Here is a 23,533-nt window from a genome sequence, read left to right on the forward strand (position 1 = left end):
CTGTCATTGGTGAGGTACTAAAACTTCCCATCAGTATGGAAATAGTGCTAAATTACAGAGCCATAACCTTTGAGATTCAATGGAAAAAAACGTGAAAACGTGTGCTTCCTAGCTTTCTGACAGAAAACAGGGAGGTCATGGTCTCTGCATCAGCTCTCACTGTTAAACAATGTGCAAGAAAACTTGCAGAGCATGATGCACATAACCAGAAAGGCCACCAGTGCCAAAATAAACTGAGGAACTTCTTCCTGAAATGGGGAACCAATAGTGAAGATACTAAAATCTAAGCTCAACGCCATGGCCACCATGATGCTGAATTACCTATCCTAAAGACTGTCCATTTGTTGCCACCGAGAGTCCAATTGAAATTCAAACTGCATTTATATAGCACTTACTACTACAGTCGATGCGTAGAATTGTTCAATTGCTCCCTACAATGTGAGGCAAAGGGGATGGACAATGATGATGTGAAGTACGGCTGGGTCCTGATCAGAAGACAAACTCAATTTTACCCTTCTACACTGGGAAGCAAACACACTGGCTTTAAGCATTTGAGACGGTACTGTGAGCAGCCAGGTTTGACAATATGAAGTGCGTCACACCATTTAAACTTTTAAGTCACCCCTTTTAGTAGCACAGATGGGAGTTCTTTACAGAGGTCTTGGATTACACAAGGGTTTGCTTTTTGGGAGAAGCTTGTCTTTAGGTAATACGAGTGAGCAAATTGTACAATATCCGGAATAAAGCTTTCACACTAGAACGCCATGTCTTGAAAAACTGAGTGAAACAAGAGGAGCCATGTCCACTTACTTGGTTCCTGGGGTATAATTTTGGAAACACTGCATTTGCATCTTGGTAGGCTGACCACGTTTTTGCTAACACTGGTTAACAGTAGGTGGGCTGCAAGAAAGGAATTGAGACAACCTGTTGTTAATCACAGTTGTTTAGGAAGTTTATCTAACTCAAAATAGGCAGTGCCCTTGACCGTATCGGAAGAAGTCACCTCTTCTATCTTAAGAGTGGCTTTGGCTTCAGCCCTTAAGCCTTGGTATTCGTGTCCTGCAACGGAGAAAGGTTTTACCTTCTGTCAATTTTGCCCAAAGATAGGTGTGGAGGTGGAGGCTTTGACTGTTGAATTAGTAGCCATTCCACACAAAAGTCCCAGTATGTTCAGACTTTGTACAAGATCACAGAGAGATCAAGTTATTTAAAAACCTCAATAAACAGCATAAATGACAGAAACTTATGACTGTTATGGTCTGGCCAGAAGGCTGGCTGATGGAGATTTGGCAACACTGTTTTTTTTATTCTCGGTTTTGCAAATGACAGCGAAGCCGTTGGAGGGGCTTGCATGCAACATATCTTATTACAGGGGTTCTAGATCTGGTACAGTTTAAACCAGTTTGCACAATGCCACAGATAACACTCTTTGCATAGAACTTGCCAAAAGGGAATTCAATTTTCCCCATAGAAGATATATAAGCTGGCACGTTAAATGGTCCTCCACATGTCGCCATGTAATCCTCACATTCATTATCAATCTATGTAACCAGACTATTGTGAATATGACCACAGCGCGCTCATAACTATCTATCTAATCAGAAGGGCAATTGTGGAAACTCCCCTTCAGTTTCTTGAGGATGTCAAAGGAGCGTACACCAGGGGAAGAGAAGCCCTAAAGTCAAGTCCATTTATTGGAAGCTGGTACTCCATGCAGGGGCACAAGGATTATGCAGAGAAATTCGAACAGTGGCAGCAGTGGATCAAGGTGAGACTGTCACTCATGTAGGTGGTGCATCTGTTCCCCAGAACAAATCTAACAAAAACTAGCACATAACTAAGGCAATGCCAAGATATCAGCCAGGAATTGGATTAGAGGTGGTCCTGGACAAAAGCGGTGGAATGTACATGGAAGATCTATCTCCTCCAAGACTTGCATGAGAAGCTCAGGTGGCATCTTGATCAGAGGCAGTTTTATGCTTGTTGCTACGTAAGTTCTTGTTCATAGTGATTTTCTGCTAATCAACAAGATTATTATTAACGAGGATGATAATAAAAACATGACCTATGATGGGAGGTCTTCAATGAAATGCTAGATAAGGGAGGAGTCCCCGATGAATCTCTGCATGTGGACTAGCATGTCCTTACCAGGTTACTAGAGATCACCAGTTTATCACCAAGTGTCAGAACATCCAAATGTTTACACTTTTGAGTCTTGTTAGAATAATAATTAGTAAAAGCACTCTGAGAAATTTCCGACCAGAAGAAGGAGCCTTGAGAGCACAAACCTTACTCTATCCTTAGGCATTTTACTGAACCAACCAACATTTGAGGTCTGAGCACACGTTTGTAATGTAAGCAATTAAATATTTTCTTGGGGCTGCAGTTCTTGTAAGGCATAAAGAGTGAATCTTTTTATCATTAATAGGCTGTTCAGCCAACTTAAAGGCAAATGAAAGAAGGGGACAACTGAAATTAAAATACAAAAGAATGATTGCTGAAGACCCAGCTGCTGAAACGGCCAGCCCTGAGGGTGATCCCAGTAACTAATCAGGGGGGACAGAGGGTAAAACACGCAAATTATTTTTTAAGAGTATTAATATATGACCAGCTGCAGCAATTAAGGTCTTCATTTGTGCAGTCATAATAGTTGCAAATGTTGAAAAGAGATAAACTTGCATTAAGGATCCCTTTATACAAAGTGCAGTTAAAAAAAAAAAGTAAGAGTAATGGAATTCTAGACCTCCCTGCCTGAATACCTGCCTGGAGGACTAACAATGAGGTGCATAGACTACAAACATAGCTGAATGAATGGTCCAAAAACGTAAAGCAGAATATTTTTGAAAGGATTCCCAGGTGTGGCAATAGAGAATAATTCAAAGCATGTGAATCTATGAAATAACCAAAGCTGAAGAATCTTTAGTTTAATAAAAACACTTGAAAAAGGTGAAACTAAGGTGCCAATCTTACCAATTCTTGTCGCTTCTCATCATCTGTAGCTTCATCTGTAAGCTGTGCAAACAGCTCTGTCAGAAATTTTTCATCTTCCTAAAAATAAAATCATCTTATTTATTGCACAGCACAAACATTTAATACTTCTATCAATTGCAACTGCATCACAACTTTTACAATGCAGCTGAATTTTGGTAAGTATTATGGTAAGTAGATTGGAAGTGAAGATACAATGAACTAAATTTTTATATCCAATGTAAAAATCAGACTAGTGTTTATTTTTTTTAAAGGGACAGACCATTTCTGGCCACAAATCAAGTATAGCAGGAAAGTAAAACTTTCTGCATTGATATTAAGGAAAGTGGAGTGGATGTACTGGGGTCACAAGGTTCCAAGATGAGCCAGAGTAACACTATTCCAAGACGGTCTGAGGCTGCACAATTCTAAAATTAACTAAGGGTACCAGGATGAAAAAGAGTGAAAAAATGTGTGATGTCAGTGGGAACTACTTTTTCCCCCTGAATCAATTTAAGCAGGGGAAGAATTTCACCCCATTCAGCTTCCATGTCTCCACACTTCCCCTGGAGGTCACTGGACCTAAAATGGATGTCAGAGCAAGCAGCAAGTTAGATCATACATCTGAATAGCACTCACGTACACAGCAACATAATCCATTTGAAAAATTGCTAAAGTTTATGAAAAATAAATTTCATCCATCAAAGTTTATTTTAAAGATCACTAAGAACTTTATGGCAGACAGCAGCCTTACTCCTTAGCAGTACTCAGTCACTTGCTTAACGTTTTTCACCATGTTCTTCAAATACACAAGAAGCAGGTCAGGTTCATTTATCCTTAATAATAAGCTTAATTGCCACTACAAGGTTATAAACAACTTATTCTGTCCCATTTCACAATTAACCAAAACATAATATAAGGTTTCTAAACCTGGTAAGTTGCTATTTCTCTTGATACCAGGTGTAACACAACACTAAAGACCAGTGTAGTATAGATTTGCACAACTTATGAAAGTCAAACATTTGTTTTAAACCAATTGTTAAGCACTGAAAACTTTGCACAGTAACTGAAAAATAAATATAAGGAAAGTGAGCTGCTCTGGATCAAACCATGCTGGCAACAGGGGAATCTTTTTTATAACCACAATCACTTGAGAAAAAAGTTACTAGTTTAATCCCTAGTCTACATCTCGGCCTAAATGACCTGCTTGCCTACAGGTATGACATGAATTTTCCCAGCAGACTGGTAGTTCAGAGAATTGACTTTAGGTATACCAGCAATAGGTATAACACGACTTTTCCCAACATGCAGCTTACTCTGGTGTCTGACATTAGATACCCCAGCACTAACTACATTTCATGTTGTACAGCCAGCCAATGGTATATTTCTGAGCGCAAGTGTTATGTGGCAAACAGGGGATCCTGGGCCCCAAGAATAAAGGGTAAGGTTGTTTGCCACTGGTATCCGAGCGCCTGTCCTAACATGGCTAGGCAAACTGGACCAGATACAATCATTTCTGTACTGGAGTCCCTAAGCAATGAGGACAATCAGTCAAAGGCGTCACAGGGAAGTTGAGAGTGGAGAGCAGGTCAGAACTTAAAAGTCTAGCAGACTTAATAACAATGTCCAGCCAAGTGCTCATCTTTTCATGCTAAAAAGAAGTGCTGTAATCACACAGCATAACATAGAATGCAATGGAAAAACAGGCTTGCAAACTAAATTGTGTAACACAGTGAGGCACTACCTCCCTTGGTATCCTCCTTCCTCCTGCCATGTTTTAGAATTAGATCAATTATCTAAAATCCCAACAGGATACAAGTTTAGGCAAGTCCAAACTCGGTTCAATGTCTCTTGACCTCTATTGAAAAAAAACAACATCTTAGCATGCGTGGCAGACTCGTCTGGGCACATTTCACTTGTCATCCCTACTGCAGGATAAGCACTGCAATTTTCCTCCTGGTTACTATTACAGTTCAGGCTGTGCAGCAGATGAGGTCTGGGCTCCTTCCCTAATGGCAACCATTCCTCTACTGCAGGTGCTATGCCGGCAGATTTGCTTGGACGATACACACGGGAAGGTTTGGTTTTCTGTGAGGCATACAGCTGTAGAAGGATGTCTGTGTACCACTGCAGCCTGCAGGTTGAATCCCTTGTGGTTGGGTTTTTCTGGTACTTGCCTCCCACTTCTGGGGAGACACTACTTTGCATCACAAAGTTGGCAGTATTACCACCAGTAACTTAAGGCCGCGGCAAACTTATGGGTGACAAGGGAAGCTCATGCAGCTCACACAAACTACACAGATCAACTGATGGCACCCCAAAACATTGGTCACTTCCAAGCTTCACTCTGCGCTTGTCAGCTTTCTCTGGGTGCTCTTCACACTGGCAAAATACTAGACAACCTCCTCCTACAGAGCCAGGCACACATTCCCTATATCAATAGGGAGGATTCTAGACACTTCAGACAAACCCTCTAGCTCCACCAGTAGAAAGTGCAAACTTCGGGTAATGTCCCCTAACCTCTGAAAGACAGGCAGACACCAGTCCTGGATGTACATGAGCTCTACAGAGTACTCTGAGGACCCGCTTCCTTGGACAAGGAGGACTTGAAACCAGAACCAAGTGGATATGTTTGAATCCCACTTCATATACGTTTTCCAGACCAGGGGTGTGGTTATAACCAGTTTGGGCTGATTCTCTTTCAAATGTAATTCTCAGGCTGCTCACCAGACACAGCCTTTGTGCAAAGTGATAGGTCTCTCAGCAAGTATAAATGGGGCTGCCTCCAAGCAGGGGTATCTAAACCAAGGGTACAATAAAACATGGGATCTCTGCACCTTGCTCTCATTAACCTTACTGAAATAGTAGCAGTACTAACACAGACAAAAGAGAAGGCTCAGCCTAGAAACTTGCTGACATTTAACAATAGAAACTGCTGCCCAACCTTACTTCTACCGTCTACCAATGGTAGATAGTAAGGGAAAAGCAATGCTAAAACCAGAAGGACCCAAAACGGATCCCATTGGCCCCAGCACTCATGACTCACACAACACAGAGAGTACTACTACCATAAAAGCGCTAAACGATACACTGATTTAACATGCGCAGGGGATGACAAGACAAGGTTCTGAGTTTCACACAAGAGACGCAGGAAGGCGTGCTTTACCTTAATAACACAAAAGGTGATGGGAGTCATGCTTGCAAAAAGTAGCACAAAATCACTGAGTATCATTCCAACCCATCGTTCTTGGCCCACTCTGCCAATCTAGACATAAGCCCGCCTTATGAAAATCAGTTCTGACCCTGCTCCTCATGGGAACAGCCCATTCTGAACTGCCAAACAAGGCCACCGCCAGAGAGGAGCACAAGCAACCCCCTGCCTCTCCTCAACACAGAGCAAAAGGTCTGGTCATATAGATTCAAAGAACATGGTACAATTCCACAACGACTTTAAGGGATGCACCCAGTGCATGGGCAGTAATCCAATTTCCACTAAGAAGACACTTAGTGCACCACTCAAGCTCACATTGTGTATCCCAAATTAGGCCTAGGCCGTTGAGCACATGCTCGATTAGCCTGAAGCCAAGCCAAATTAAGAAGTCGGGATACACGTTTCACACAAAGTTAGGCACTCAAGGTAAGTTTACTGGCCCGTTCATCATACAGGTGACATTCACAGCCCAACAAGTATCAATATACCATGGAGAACATGGGCTATAATTCTTTCAGAAGGTGCAAATTCTCTTAAGTATTTAGTTTAAAATATAGATATAATGCTTTGACAAACTAAATAAAATGCAATTAGAATAACTTGGCTACTGTTATTTACCTGTAGCTAACATTTCTGCACTGTCTTTAGCCACAATGCATATTAAATTCTACAATTTGAATCTTAACATACACAAAAATACAAAACCAAAAATACATCAACTACACAAATTATGAAATATTCTGTTTAATTCACACAAAAAAATATATAAGCAGGACCATTAATTGGAAGGTGACACCTTTTCAAAATGTGCTTTTGTTTCTAAAATATGAAGTGATATGCTAATCTCTAGTATATCGTTGTCTTTTTTGCTCAAAAAGTATGTACACTCCCGACAGTGTACACCAATGCTTCAAGTGATGTCACCAATTATCCATAATACATTCATATTGCTGTAGCTACGCTGCTCCTAATAATCAAGCTAAGGATACCAACTTAATTTGTATCCACCAATTTCAAAAGCAGCTGCCCAAGGAGGGAGAGGCTAATTAGGAGGCTTGCGAACAGAATCATTCTTAAGTATGCAAGTAGTTCTCCTGTACTACTCTTAATTGACTTTGTAAATTAGCAACAAAACATCTAAAATGGGAATACTTGTAAACCCTTAGCAAAAACAGAACGTACTGTGTTCCTCTTTGTAGAGTTGAATGTTTCGAGCTAGAAGCACAAAGGGCTAGGAGATTATGTAAGAGAATTACTCCTGTAATACAACTACCTAGTCTCATTTTTATGAATCAACCCCATGGCGTCAGTGGCTTTAATTAAGTAATCACAAAATCTTGGCATCAGTATTCATCACTCTCACCTGGCAGAATGATTAAAGCAGTAAAGGCGTCTTAGTTCATGCCCCCAATGAACACACACAATTACTGAAATCAGCCTTAAATCAAGTCCTTCCTCAACAACTTACTACAATCAATACCCTGCTTTCTTTACCAGAGCGCTGCCTAGGAATACGCAGCCAAGGCTTTTTTCCAGATAATAAGGGAAACTTATTATAAGTAAAATCTAGAAATCTAGAGAAATGGACATGGCTTGCAACGGAATGACCTAGTTTTCAGCACACTGTATAAGTTCAAACCAGCATGCAGTTTCAAACCAGAGTGAATGTGGTGTCTGTGAAGAGGTTTTCATAATGGAATGGTTATGTAACATTCCTAAAATGTTAGCACATTCAAGGTTTTAAAATGGCATAGTACAATAAAATCCTTTTGGTCTTTCTTGCATGTGCATTATAGGAAAATCCTGGATGATACAGGATGTGTCCAGAGGCAGACTATTTATAGTATGGTACAACTCCAGATTTCCATTAACACTCAGCTGGGAATCAATTAAAGCAGGCGGCGAGGATCCATAACATCAACACAATAAGCATGAAGCCCAGAAACTGGCTGTCATCAGGATTCCTGGATGGACCACTCAATAAGACAAAAGGCTCAGGCCCTGTCTAGAAACATCCCTCCCTCTATCAACCAGAAATGGTTATTCTAATGTTACTGGAAGATGAAACCGTGAATTTCTACATGGAATGGACAAGGTCATCCTACTCCGGTACCTCCAATTGGATAGATAGAAAGTGCTGCTCTCAGGATAAGATGCAAGCTCTGTGTTAAATTCCTTTAAAGTAAAACAGCTGAAGGAATTTCAACTGGTAGTAACACTCTGTTAGTAGACTTCTAGGTGGGAATGTCAACGATTTAATTATCTATTAAAAAAGAAGTGTAAACCCCTATACAACAATTAGCAAAACAAATCTTACTTTAGCAAGGAAGACAAGAGGAAAGCTGAAGCGACAGGTGGATGTCTATTAATTAAAGGAAATAGTTCTTTCATAGCGATAAAAAGATTTACAATTTACAAGCAGTGAAAGATTTCGGGATCCAATATACTTTTGGATAAACCCACCTAAGTTGGAAAATTAGGGTATTTTAGTGCAAAGGTCACAGTCAAACACAAACTTGTGCAAGCATTTGGGAAACCAATGCATCAAAAGATTACTGCATACTTAAATCTGAAAGCAACTCTAAATAAAGACACAGGTTCATAACAGTGAAGCCTTTCTTATCAAGTTGATATTTTTTTACAGTCCCCACAACGTTAATTTCAGGGTTGTGGAATTTTATAAAATATCTACTTGTCTATGGGACAGATAGCTTCATAAAACTACTCTTCCTGTAACAAAATCCACTTGTCCCTCTGGTGCCATGTAGTGCGGCGAAAAATTGTGGCAGCAATCTCATTATATAAGAGCTCTGATATTAGCCTCTCTGATCATGCCAGAGCTCATACCATAGTCGGGGTTATATAATAGCAGTTCCCTTGTTTGTTGTTGTTGTTTTTTTAACCCCTTCGCTGCGGCGGAATGGGGGGTGCGGGGGGGCAGCGCGGTGCTCATGACGGAGCCACTCCGTCATGAGCCACGGTTGGGCTGTGCTCATGACGGAGTGGTTCCGTCATGACTCCGCCCACAGCGCTAATCGCCCGCACAGGCGGGGAATTAGCGCCGCGGCCGCAACATGACGGAACCACTCCGTCATGAGCACACGGCAACTGTGGCTCATGACGGCGTGGTTCCGTCATGAGCACGGAACGAGTTAAACAGAGTTTATTGGCATTTGAGTTCTACTCTTCAGTATCACAATAATAGGCTTTGCACATACATGTAGAAAATACATTGGTGTTCTCTTATTATTCTTATTGCCGCAAAAGCTCCCTTGTTTTGCCACATTTCCACAAATCTACATACTGGGCTGGAGGTAGCAGTAAGCAATAGTTCCCCACGGTTGGAATGCCCTTTTGAGTCTCTGCAAACCTACTAACTTGCATGTTTTATGGGTTTTCATCAGCTTATCTCAAATTTATTCCCTTATAGAGAAAGGTTGGAATTATACTCCTGATAAGGGCACAGGTAAAACTTTTTCATGGGTTGGGAAACAAAGTGGTCAGTGGGAAAGTGAACCTATTACTGTGCAACAGATTTTCACATGAGTAAATCTACACATGATTATTTGCTAGTGCTAAAATTCAGTTCACAAATATTTTCTAGGGGTACAATTTCCTGACCTACTTCTGTAAATTCCTGTGAATTCATGAAAGCCGCAAATCTGCACCACTGCAAGAACATATACCATGGGTGCACTTTTGGGACTTTCTTTAAGAATTGAGCCCCAATTTAGATCTGGCGTTTTGTTTTTATTAAAATTCTATCCCTCTCTATCTACCGACTGGCTTGACTGTGAGTGACAACATTTTGCTCTTTCACAAGGAGCATATTGGTACGCAAAGTAGTTTTGTGGCAATGTTTGGTTTTTGAGACCGAAAATATTTTTGCTTTTGCCAATGTTAGTTATGATGAGTCACCCGCAGCTCCCACAACAATAAAGTTTTACAAAACCCATGTCAAAACAATGCATGCAGTGACATAACCAAAAGGCTGACCACCAAAGTCATACCTATTGGCTTTGCCAATGCTCGTTTCTTTTCATGTTCCCTATACATTTTGATTTTGTTGCAACTGGTTACACTGATTTGTCCATTATGAGTATTTTTGGGAATACTAGCATGCATCAACACATTTTGCTAAACGAATAAATGGTACCGAAAATTTCACAGCAGTTTATCAAGCATTTATTTCCTAGTTGCATTTTTTATGACTATTTTATTTTGAAAGCAAAAAATCATCAATGTTGCTTTCAAGCTTTTGCATATTTTTGCATCTAATCAGAGAGCATTCTAGAAGCATTTTACGTAGCCTTATTTTGTTAAACTTTGCAAACGTGTGTACACATTTTTATACTGGAACCACTGTCAGTAGTGCAGGCTGAACTTGCAAAATGTTCTTAGAGCGCTCACCCTAATAAAAAAGGCTTTGTATTAATGAACCTTAAATAAACGTTCCACCAGGAACAACATAGGGGTACAACTATTCCCTTAACTGCAGACAATGCCCTTCCCTGATCTAAAATGTGGTTGTATAATCTGGCAGCCACAGGGTTTGTGCTACAGGGGGTTGGGCCTACTTGTCCCAAGGACAAAAGAAACATGAAAACTTCTTGTCTTGACCCCAAACATATGTCCTGGGCGACGGGCTTTATGAATTCCACACCACTGTAATTTGTTCAGTTCTGTGCCCTTCGAGTGATGGTGTGATGTTTTCTGACCTTTTTGATAGTTGATAATTCTGAATCACAGTGGCAGTAAGAATATATGTTGTTAGTGTGACCTAAAACAAAACTAACAATCACGGATTTAATCATGTGGTTGAGAGAACCAAAAATGTCCATTCAATTGAAAATAAATGTTTTGGTTAGTCATCTCATTACTGGCAATGAAGAGAAACACAACCTTCGTAAGCATTCTTTGCACGATTGTGGAATAAGCTGCTCTAGCACTATAAACACGTGACGCTTTGACAAAGTGCTCATGTTTTTTCTTGATTCCGCCACTTTTTTCACATAGGTGTTTTCTTTCAGTGACATGCTTTGAAAAGCCCAAGAGGCAAAGTCATACAATATGATACAGCTCTGTTTTGGATATGGCAGTCTTCTTGATCATGAAAGTACTTGGGCAACAAAGGAAAGAACAGTTAAATCTAGGGTGCTGGCCAGAAGATCATGTTTGACAGGAATGTCCTATTTTTTAAATGGCTGCACAGTCTTCCGTATTTACAATATGCAATGGCCTAATTTAGGGGACGATGTCATCTACAAGGCACTCATGGCCTAATTTGGAGAAGGGTAGAAAACATTTTTTGGGACATTTTTAGTCCTATGAATGGCACATGTCCCACCAGCACGTCCTCTATCTCGCATCAGGTCTATTAGGGGGAATTGGCCAATCTGCTATAAACTGTGACAGAGCTCTGGAAGGTGTGACAGACTCCCGACATGACATGTGGCTTTAACATGCAGAAAAGTGCCATGCTTCAAGCAGATCATAAAGACTACATGTCTGTATCTGACAATATACCCTCGCAACCAGTTTTCAAATGGTGCCTTCCCGACCAAAGCAGTTTATTTACTAATCAGAGACAGCCACTTCTGTAGAAAAACATCCACCTCCATAGTGACTCAAGAGTGTAGCAAAACGTACACTTCCAACATGGTAGAGAATAAACACCTACCACACTTTTTGGCCAGACAATCCACCACCAAAAATCTGAACCAGTCAGTCAAACCTCAACAGGTCCCAGATACTCTGCAACTGTTCGGGGTAATTGGCTCATTCCCCAACAATCGAACAAGTCTGACTTTTTAGGTCTCGGGACCATCCGGTCTGCCGAAGGCAGAACCGGAAGTCGAGAGATTTAATGACTTGGAGAAGAGGGGCTTGAACCCGCCCCTCTTCTTCCCTGTTCTCCATTGGCTGGCCTCTTGAATGCTGGCCAGCCATTGGAGAAGAGGTCAGTCATTCAGATCAGGCCCCGTCCTTTTCGGATCGGGGGGCGTGTTTTTTGCAAGAAGTCTCAAGGAGGAGATAACAGCAAAACACGCCCCCGAATCCGAAAAGGACGCAGCGTTTCTCCGAGGCATTTCAGCTTCGCCTCGGAGAAAGGCAGTGGTGTGCTTGTCTTCTCCCCCTGCTCTCGGCTCCCTCTGCCGCTCACCTGAATAGATTTCCTGCACGATCGGTAAATATTCTGTTTTCTCTCTGCCCACGTTGGGAAGGAAGTGTCCGTGCATCGTAAACGAGTCGGTTTCCCCAAGTCCGCACATGTGCACGGCCGGCTTCTCACTTTTGCAACGTAACTGTTGTTTTTAGCACGTCTGTGTATTTAGTCTTGTTCATGCTGTAGCCTGCGTTACACCCCCTCCCATTCCCCCTTGATTCTTCTGGCGCCTGGCCTCAGGCATGTCAAATCTGCCCAGAGACCCAGTGGTTTATGGTTGATATCTTAGATAAGGAAGTGTTTTGAATACAGTGGCTCTGGCTCGCTGTTCGCCTCTTAACTTACAGCCGATCGATCCAGTGAAACATCAGAGCAAAGTCGGAAATGCGACATCAATCCTACACACATGTTGAACAGCGCAAACGATGACTTTTCCTCAATCTTCCCGCATTAGCATTTGGTGTCGCTGTGCCGGTGAGCTAGCAGGCTTTCAAACGTTTTTTTTTTGCTGTGCTGGAGCGCTGTCAGAGTGCCACGCAGCACCACTTCACAGCGCCTCACATCATCACTATGCACAGCGCTGGCCCCGTCCTCGAAGCACACCAGCATCTCCGGTATGAGCCGTACTATATAAATACAGCGGGGCACGAGAGATGTCGACAGCCGACATCTTGTTTAATTATTTTTGGGAAATATCTTCGATCAATATAATAACCTAATCTGCGCTCCCTGTCCAGCCGAGCCTTAGCCCCCCTGCCCCACCTAAGTGCTGAAGAGGCAAGTCATGATTCCTGTCCTCTGCTACGTCACATTCTGACATCCCTCCCAAGCGACCCACAGCTCTTGGGGCTGCTTCGTGCAACAGGCATCCGTGCAGGCTCTTTGGGCTGGAAGAGACCAGCTCTCCATTGATGAAACTTGTGTACGTCACTTTGCAGTAGCAGCAACAGCAACAACACAAAGCCGATTTGAAAGCAGAAGTTACTAATACAATCTATGTGATCTATGTCACCATTTAATTTATTTATTTATTTAATTTATTTAGTGCATTTTTATAAAGCGCGTACATTACCCAAAGGTGTCAGAGCGCTGTACAATAGAGCTGGTTACTTTAGTGAGGAATTAGCAGTTAAAAGCCAATTGCTCTGTTCGTAACCACATGCTGTGATTTGTTAGACTTCATGGCGCTCGATCGATCCAGTGAAACATCAAAGTGTTGTGCACTGGCCTGGCAGGTTGCTGGCAGCGCATACACCAACCCCCCCCCCCCCCCTCCCTCGTGTGTGGCACCTCGGGCTGAAACAATTTCCCGGGCACCCACACAGCCGCCCCCCAGTACTTCATAGGTCTTTAACCCCTTCAGTGCCCATGACGAGCTGGACTCGTCATGGGCTGCGGTGGCGCTGTGCCCATGACGAGTCCAGCTCGTCATGAACTCCGCCCGCTAATGTTAAGCGCGGCACTGGGCGGGGAAAGGGGCGGGCATGCAAGGGGTTAAAAGACCATTCCCTTGTTAATGGGGCTTTGTTGGATTTTCACCCCTCCTAGAGCCCCTGCATCGCCACTATTGCTGGAAGAATTAGCACGTTACACAATACCAAGCCCTGTCAGCTGAAACCCCGAGGAATCGGGTTTCTGGAGCTTGAATCGGGAGGCGGGAGACTAGCCTTTAAATCGGTAGTCTCCCGCCTGAATCGGGAGGGCTGGCATGTCTGCTAAGGGTCACAAAGTAGGCATGTTAGGGAGAGTAAATTATATTGATGTATGCAGCATATTTAATTTTGCACAGTTTCTTTTACTTCTCCTCCTATAGCTCGTTTTCCTTTACACAGCCATCTGAAACCACTCTCTCCCGTGTTTACATAATTGGTTATAGACGCGATACAGTGCAATGTTGCTCCCTTCCCCAGACTCAATGTTGAAGACAAAATACTCTATATTTTCCTGAATGTGATGCCACAGAATGTCGTCTGACTCTAAGAAGCTATTTCACTTCCACTTCCAAACTTCGTGTCAGGCAATCATCCAACTTTCATTAGGCTTTGTAATAAAACCAAGCAGGAGGCTAATAATCGGAGGCTTGTTTTAGGATGTAGCCTTATTTGAGATACCTCGCGCTTACCTTTTAAGGAGCCATTGCTTTCCTGTCTCAGACTCTGCTTTTACATTTTCAACCCTGTATTGGTTAATTATGGTGACTTCACCCCAGCGCACCTCACAGGTTAAATGCATTTATTTTCTGTGGCAGACGTGGAGTTTACAATTCAACTTTGCATTGCTTTCCTGTCCCAGACAGTTGCTAGAGGCCGCTCTGCTCCTCCGTTGTGGCCTCTCAGGCTGTGCGGGCGAGGCCTTTGGAGGAGGGGGCAGGGTAGAGCTGGGGCCGCTGTATCTCCTTGGCTCTCAGAAATCCCAAACGGGTAAATGCAGCTCCTTTCTGCTAATCCCTTATCTAACTTTCCAAAACGGTCAAATGGAGACCAGCTCGCTGAGTCATTCTTCGGTACTCTGCTAGTCTAATACATGTTTGCAACATTTCTTCCGTCAGCCTGATTATTCTTAAATGCATGGTGACAAGAGGCTTGGATACGATTCTTCCGGTTTCTCATTCTAAGTCATAGAGCGGCCATTGGGGGAGAGGTAGAGCCGGGGCTGCTCTTCAAGATGCTCACACCCTGCATAGCTCAAGAAGCGCACAAAATAATGCCATGGCTTAACAAGAGAAGCGCAAGAATGTTATCTGAGCTTTTGTCACCATGCATTTAAGAATAATCTGGCTGATGGAAGAATTATTGTAAAAATTTATCGGACTCGCTGAATAACCAAGAATGGCTCAGCGAGACGGTCTGCCTCTGGCACTTTTGGAAAGTGGTGGAAGGATTACCAGAACCAGCTGCTTTTACCCAGAGCAGTGAATCGCCATTACATATGGAAATGCGCGATGAGAAAGGGACATTCCATTTGGGCTGCATACATTGCCTCGGAGAAAGGCAGCGGTGTGCTTGTTGGTCTGAGCAAGCATGGTGGTTGAAGGGCGCTATTCTTACTTCGAGTTGTGGGCCTCGAATTGCTGATCTTCCCATCAGCAAGGGGCTTTGGGGTGCTCCTTGTGACCCGTAGTGAGGGCGCTTCCTCCTCCATCAGCTGAATTTCTTGGGGTGCTACGTAAACCTCAAGTTATGCAGTCCGAGATGAGGATCGCCCCCTAAACAGAAGTGTTGACATTATATTTCGACTTGCTCACTTTGCGCTCCGCGGGAATAAAAATTCGTCCACCGATGCGCTACTTCCGAATCACATGACAGCCAATCCCACGCCTGAATGTATACTGGCAGTCGTCTGAGAGTGGAAAAGACTCTTAATCTGTAAAGTGACACAAGATTGGAGCATTTTCGGCACCTCATCCAATCCTACGCAGCTGCACAGAATTGCGTGCAGTAAAATTTTAGCTGAACGGTAACAAACTTCTTTGCAAACTCCTCTGCGACAGCTCTCTCTTCCCTGTTCTTGAGTTCTCTTAATGACTATGTTGCATCGTACACGTACACGTGCATTCTACTCTGCATTTCCCTACTGGCTAACGCTTGGATGAACTCAACAGTTCTTGCCATGAGGGCAAAAGTCCAGTGTTTTAGCGGTGGATATATATCTGGGCATGCAGTCGTTTAACTGTCTCATGGCTAAGGCCCACTTTACTTACTGGGCGACGCTGGTGGTTGTGTTTGGTGAACTCGTTCCTGCAGCAGCTTTGATGAGGCAGGACTGCTGTTCTGGGATCTGTGTTAAAAACCTGCACGACAGGCTCTCAATTCCAGCAGTCGAGGCAGGGCAGACACAGACAGGTGCTTGACTTCGGCAGGCTTTTTAGGTCTCGGCTCGAAGGCTGCCCCTTTTTACAGCCACTCTGCCTATGGCTGGAAGACGTAGCCCCCCCCCTCCCCCCGAAATCTTTTTCAGCCCTCACCCACCCCCCCCCCCCCCCCCCCGAAATTTGGCTCTAGTTGCCCGCCTGCATAGATCTTATGTGGGCTACACTTTGCATCTGTCGGTGTTCGCTGTCAGGGCTTAACAACAAGCATTACAATGCAATGGTCTCGGCATTGGTAAAGTTAGAGCTATTGCTCATGACAATGCCGTTTCTTTAAATGTTTTAAAAACAAAAACATAAACAAAAATAATGTCATGAGCAATGCCAATAGCTCTAACTTTACCAATGCCGAGACCATTGCATTGTAAATGCTTGTTGTGTATTACTGGCAGTGGTTGGTTGCAGTAATAGTGCAGCTTCGTTTAGAAATTTAAAAAAAATATTTTAACCAATGGAAGTTCACCACTGTATGATAATCAGAAAGCATATCTGACTTAGCATAAATCATTACCCATTTTACTAGAGAAAGGAGAAATAGAGTGGGCAGTACGATCCAAAAGTTTCACTAAATTTGAATTCTAGAACTGCAGTCCTTAAACTTTTTTCTTCCGAGGACCCCAAACGAATCACTGCTGGAAGCAGCTGACCTAGTCTAAGCAGTTTTTATGACATGAACCTCAAAACATTACACATAAATATAAACACAAATATACATCAAACAAACACACAAATTATGGAATATTTTAGTTAATTCACAAAAATATTTAGAAATTTAATTTAACGGGAAGTTGGAGCTTTTCAACTCTTAGTTTTATTTCTAAAAGACAAAGCGATACGCAAGACTCTAGCATATTGTCTTTTTATTTTTTTACTAGATGCATGCTCTTTTTTTTGTCTTAATTGAGGCCACCAATCATCTACACTAGATTGTTTGCTGTACTTGCGCTGCTCCCACAAAGATAAAGACACCAACCTAATTTTTATATTCCAGTTTAAAATGACTACAGATTTACAGAGCATTTTAAAACTTTCAATTTTCAGATTTACTATTTTATTTATGTGCACTTTATTAACTGGCTATTTTTTATTTAATGTTATTAACAGTCTCGGACCCCATAAATAGGTGCCATGGACCCTGGGTACAGTGCACCACAGGTTAAGAACCACTGTTCTAGACGTCTAACACATAGGGGAAGCTGCTTGATAGCACTGCATTCCCATGCAAGATCACCTTGCTACCAGAGATTCAGACCATCATCATAGCACAGTACATCTCCTAATGTGGGGATGGGGTTCAAAGTAAACCGTTTTACAGTAAATGGTCAGCTCTACATAAATCTAGAACGGTGGGGGGCATTTCTTCTTTTTTACAACCAGACACTGCATCCCAAGATGTGCATTAACACTCCACCTACAAAGACAATAGTAATATTCATCATGGGATGAGAAGGAGAAGCCTTTGTAATCTTGCCAAATGGACAATGGGAACACTAGAAATGGTGTGTGACAGCAACAACAGGACTTTATCATAACCACAAGATGCCAGTTGGCTAAAAGAACACCAACGAAAGGGGTGGAGAACGAAGTTAGTAGAGAATCGATCTTATGAACTAGGTGCAGGCAGCATCCTGGAACACAGCAAATGAGGTTTCTAAAAACATAGGCAATCTGTGCACTTGAGAAAAAAGTATCAAGGTTATTTTTTTTGTTTAAAGGAAACTGGTCATCCAGGCAAAATTAACCACATCCCGTACATTTCAACTTACATTGCCCAATAGAAATATAGGCTTACCTGCAACATTCCCACTATTTCTACTTTATTAAAAAAGATGAAGGAGTGAAGTGTCGATAACATATTTTCTTCAAACACTGATGGTGTGGGTAGGACCATATCTTGAATATATTGGACTCGGTAAGTCTGGTGTATTTTTTGCTTTAGTTCAGGGTCCGATATAGTAATCACCTCTTTAAACTTTGCTGTTTTAGTCAGAAACTCTCTGTGTTTTCGTGGCTGGGAGGAAGTTGGGTCGTACTCTAGGCATCCAATTATGTCCATTATACAGTCTTCCGAAAACATAACTTCAAAAAGTGCAGTTCGATTTAAGAGGAAGATTCCCTTGACAATTTCATACAAATGGTGCAAGCCTTCAGTGTTCTCCAAGTCCTCGCACACATGAAAAAGTTCCAGGAGCTTTTTTATATAGCCCTCGTTTTCCAGGGCGGATGCAAGTTTTTCTCTCCGCAGGGGGGAGGGCAATGAAGATGCCACCACTTCTGTAATTTCTTCTAATCGACTCAATTCGCAAGATGGCAGCTCTAGACCAGGTGATGACATATCATCGAAGCGTTCCTCTTCGGACTCATCCACGAGATCCTGTGTAATATCCACGGATGGGTCTTTTCCTTGGACCTGTTAAAAAAAGTTTTATTAAAATCATATAATATTCATAGACAAAAGAAGATCAATCGAACCAAGAACAAACTGTAGGGAAAAAAACAGAATTTTGGGGTGCACACATTTATCCCAGGAACGATGCACCTTGTTTCAATTTTATTTTACATTTGATCATGCATTAAACCATTCCCTTGTTCTTCACCTTAAATATATCTTGGCGCCCCCTGGGATACTCTTTTACTGCAAATGACATGTGAACTCTTTTTCAGCAATTTATTCATTCAAACCTAAATTTAATGAGGTCAAATAAGTTGTTTACAGGTTGCTTTCTTTTTTTGTATTTCTTTGTCAATTTAAATAGCGGTAAACATTTCTGTACTTGTATTGGTTTGAATGTAGGTCTAATTCTGGTCTCCAAGTTACAACTATCTGATAGTCACTTTTTTCTGGTCGTCATTGTATCATGCTAATACGTTTCTTTCCATTCACAATGTATACACAGCCACTGATGTGTATTTCTTAATACGCTTCAATACATTCCATACTATATGCATGTCATTGTTCGATTACGCACATGCTCTCTGCTATAATACATGCTAATGTACCCAGGTTCAGAGGATCACTGGGTCACCCCATTATACTTGCTGCATGCTCTCTGCTATGCATGTTAAGTCTAGGTCTTGCAGAATTTAGATTACACCAGGCAATCAGAGTACTTTTGGTAACTCTGCAGAACTACAGATAATTACGCAATATCTCCGGCTCGCGTAGTTAAGAGTGGTTTTAGGGCAAAGAATCCTACCATGAGAGCACATTTAGCAAGCAGCCTCTTGCACTCCCTATTTGGTCTTGCCTCATTTAGCTCTGTTTCTTAGTGCAAAATGTATCCTCACGTAACTTTGGATGAAAGGATGCATTTCGGGATTTGGAAATAGAAGTAAACACCAGTAGTAAATGGAGGGAAAATCCTACCTGAAGAGAAAATTTACTCACTATTTGTATTCTGTTACATTTAGTACAATATCTTAGCGCAAAATGCACCCTTGCTTCCATTCCGGTCCTGAGGGTACCCCTTTGTGCTAAGAAACTGAACACAAAATTACTCTTCTCACACAATTCAAGTGTGATCTTGTGGAATTCTCAGGTAATTCCATGTGATTACGCTTCACGGAATTACAAGAGTTATGCCCAACTCCTAGTTAAAACCTCATACATCCACAGATTCTAAGAAGAAAGTTTTTCCAGCACTATGGACAGATCAATCAATCATTTGATTTGTAGTGTGCAGCTGGTCACCCACAAGGCTATCCAGGCGCACCAGGGTCCAGTGGTTCAGTTAACGACTTCAGCGACTTTCGGAACTCCGGTAGAGATGGGAATGTACAGAGATGAAGTGGGAAATTCATTCCACGTCTTCTCTGCTAGGGAGGAGAAGGAGCCATCTCTGCTCTCGCTTTATCGAATGCGGGCAAGTGAGAGGCAAACAGAGCAGGGGAGTCTAGTGAGCTGGTGAAAGTTCAGGTGGTGGTTCATGTAAGCGGGTCCGCCATGGTTTAGGGCCTTGTATGCGTGGGTGAGTAGTTTGAACTGGCATCTCTTCTGAATTGGGACACAGTGGAGATCTGTGTTGAGGGGTGATGTGGGTTTGTTGCGGGAGGACAAGTTTGGCCGAGGGGTTCTCTATGGTCTGCAGCCTTCAGGGGTGGGCGGCTGCGATCCCTGCGTTGAGAACGTTGCCGTAGTCTAGTCAGCTGGAGAGGAGGGCTTGAGTGATGGTGCGTCTTGATCTCTGTGGTAACCATTTGAAGATCTTGCGGGTTAGGAGTTGGTCCGAATTCTGTGGGCCACCAGAAGGCGTTTGTTCAGGGGAAGCTTTTGCTGCCGAAGATGAGAACCTCTGTCTTTTCAGTGCTGAGCTTCAGGCAGTTGTCCCTCATCCAATTGGCGATGCTGGTCATGCAGTTGTGTGAGTTGGCTCTGATTTTGGTGGAGTCTTCTAAGTGGAAAAGGATTGGTTGCGTGTCGTAGGCATAGGATGTGGAGTCCGTGAGCTCAAACGGTGTTGGTCAGAGGTGTCATGTACGTTTTGAAGAGGGTGAGACTGAGCTATGATCCTTGAGGTACACCACAATCATTTCTTTGGGTTTGGAGGTGAATGGTGGAAGGTGGGTTTTGTGTTCTTACAGTGAGGAAGGAGGCAATCCATCCAAGAACGGCTCCTTGGATTCTGATGCTGTACAGTCTTGCGATGAGCATGTGGCGAGACATTGTGTTGAACGCCGCCAAGAGGTCCAGAAGGATCAGTGCCGCTGTCTCTTCTCAGTCGAGGAGGATCTGGATTTTGTCAGTGGCCGTAATCTGGGCTGTTTCAGTGCCGTGGTTGCTGCGGTTCCGAACTGGGAAGAGTAGAGTAAATGGTTCCATTCTAGATGCATGGTAAGTTGTAGGTTGATGGACTTTTTATAAGACTGACTATGGGAGTAGGGAGATGGGTTAGTAGTTGCTGGGGTCGCTGAACTTCTTTAGTAGGGCGTTTACCTCTGCATGCTTCCAGTCCTCTGGAATGTGGAATGTGGCTGTGGCCATCGAGTTTGTGGCTGATCCTGGCTCCACCTAGGTTGAAGATGTAGTTTGGGCATGGATCGATGGGGGCCCCAGAGCAGACAGAGTTTTACTCATACATCGCGTGCAAAGCGCTACTGCCATCTAACAGGTATCCTATTGCTATTGTCTAACTGGGGGCAGGGGAGATGATAAGTTCCATGCAGTGCAACAGTCCTAAAACAGTATACCACAACATTAAATGATTTTAGGGAAAAGCCATGTTTTGAAACCCCTTCTAAAATGCATTAGATCGGAGGAGTCTCTCAGGGCGTCTGGAAGGTGATTCCATAGCCGTGCGCTTCAATCATGAGAGCCCACCCACCTTGTCTGGATTTTCTGAATTTGGCCAGATTGGCTGAAGAGGAGCTCAAGCTCTTACTGGACACGTAACATTTAATTGGCTTTTGCAGGGGGAGGGGTGGGGGCAAATCCATGTGAAGATTTAAAAGCAATACAAGGGGACTTACAAATGATTCTTTGTCTTAATGTTAACCAGTTCAAATCTTTCCAAGACCAGGATACCACGGATCTTGGAGGTCTGTTCAGGGCCGACTGAGCAGGTATTCGGGAGCTCCTAACAGCAAGGTGTTGCAATAATCTAGCCTGCTTAGGATCACACTATGAACTACCAGTGCTCTAGATTAGTGAGGAAGTAACAGGAGAATCTTATGTAAAGCTCTGAATAAAGAGAAGCAGGTCCCTGCAGTCTTATTTACATGAGATTCCAAGCTAAGCTTTCTATTAAAGATTACCCCTAAATTTCTGACAGCCTCTGAAATTACGGGGGCCTTGTCAGGGGGAACTGGGTAGAGGTTTGTTGGAAGTAAAACCGAGGCCGTAGTCACTGGCCAGCAGAGGAACTGTCTTATCTACGTTAAACTTCAGAGTTAGATGTAAGCCAACCTGTGATATTCAGGCAATCATGAAAGGAATAGATTGTCGTCCTTTGATTTCTTTCCAATGACAGAATTAATTGGGTGTCATTGGCACAATTTACCAAGCGGACATTGTGCGGCTTGTTAAGTGACATCAAAGGGCTCATGTAAATATTGAAAAGAATTGTACTAATTGATGACCCCTGTGGAACAACGTGTTTAATAGACCTGATCTCAGAGCAAAGAGGAGGAAGGGACAATGCCTGCTATCTGACAGATAACAGTGCAGCCACTTTGCTACTGTGCCAGACTCCAATCGAGGACAGCCTGACTAAAAGGATGTTGAGGTTGACCGTATTGAAAGCAGCAGAAAGATCTAATAAGATCAATACCACTGATAGACTGTTGTCTACTCGCTTTCTAAGCTCATTTATAGCGGTGAGCATAGCAGTTTTGGTTCCATGGTCGGGACAGAAACCAAATTGCTCTTCCAGAATTTGGATGACTTTCAGATAGTAAGGTAACATTTTGCTAGCAAAACGTTTCAGGATTTTTACAGGGTATGGTAAAAGGGATATACTTCTATATTTGCTTAGGGTCGCAGGGTCCAGTGATGGCTTTTTAATAACGTTGTAACAATTGCCCTTTTCCAGGCTGCTGGGACCACACTATTATGCAAAGATTGGCTACAAATTTGCCAAAGCAGTGGAAAAAGTTCTCCTGATCCTTCCGAACCTTGTGGGGTAGAGGGTCCAAAGGGTAGCCAGAAGACACAGCCAGTGCCAAGGCTCGAAAGTCATTCTCTGTTAAACATTCAAAGAGTTTTAATTGACTCATCTGCTTGGAATACAAACTGGTATGAGTGGTTCGCATGCCAGTAGAGTCAGAGTTCATGATGGAGGTGGTGTCCTGGGGACGAGCTGGTTCCATGCGGTCAGTCGGTTGTCTGCAGTGGTTGCGAGCAGTTGGGTTGGTTGAATAAGTCAGTCAGCTTAGGCTGGGGTTTGAAGTTCCTGTAGATTCTGGTGCTCTTGTTGTGGAAGAAGTTTGCAAGTTTGTTGCAGAGTTCCTGGGAGAAGGTGGTGTTATTTGTTGCAGCTCAGGGGGTTTGAGAATTCCTTGACGATGTTGAAGAGTTTTTTCCTGCTGTTGGAGTTTGATTCGATCCACAAAGCTGTGGCTTTTTCTTAAGACTCTCGCAGCTGTCGGTGGTATAGGTTGAGGGCTGTCTTGAAGGAGGCTCTGTCGGTGGTGTCTTGCTCGTGCGCCATCTCCTTTCAAATTGTTTACAATGGCGTTAAGCAGTTCGGAGGTCTTCGGTGTACCAGCTTGTCTGCTTTGTAGACCTTTTGTGTGTGTTTTTGCCGATGGGAGTGATGCTGTTGGGGCAGTTGTTGATTTTTACAGGTGTTGAATTTTCTAATATTTTGGTCCAGATTACTGAAGG

General features: G+C 42.9%; 1 protein-coding gene across 2 annotated transcripts in view; it reads right to left on the reverse strand.

Moving 5' to 3' along the window:
• The window catches only part of PPP4R3A (protein phosphatase 4 regulatory subunit 3A), a 306,141-nt gene that overhangs the window by 128,881 nt on the left and 153,727 nt on the right, over positions 1-23,533 (reverse strand). For both annotated transcript variants that reach the window (XM_085626549.1, XM_085626548.1), the window contains exons 4-5: positions 18,005-18,622; positions 2,971-3,048 (exon numbers count right to left, since the gene is read on the reverse strand). In XM_085626549.1, the coding sequence (XP_085482675.1) occupies positions 2,971-3,048; positions 18,005-18,622 (696 nt within the window). The remainder of the gene's footprint in view (positions 1-2,970; positions 3,049-18,004; positions 18,623-23,533) is intronic.

The sequence above is a fragment of the Triturus cristatus genome, chromosome 9 (assembly GCF_964204655.1).
Source record: "Triturus cristatus chromosome 9, aTriCri1.1, whole genome shotgun sequence".
In the NCBI taxonomy this organism is placed as follows: domain Eukaryota; kingdom Metazoa; phylum Chordata; class Amphibia; order Caudata; family Salamandridae; genus Triturus; species Triturus cristatus.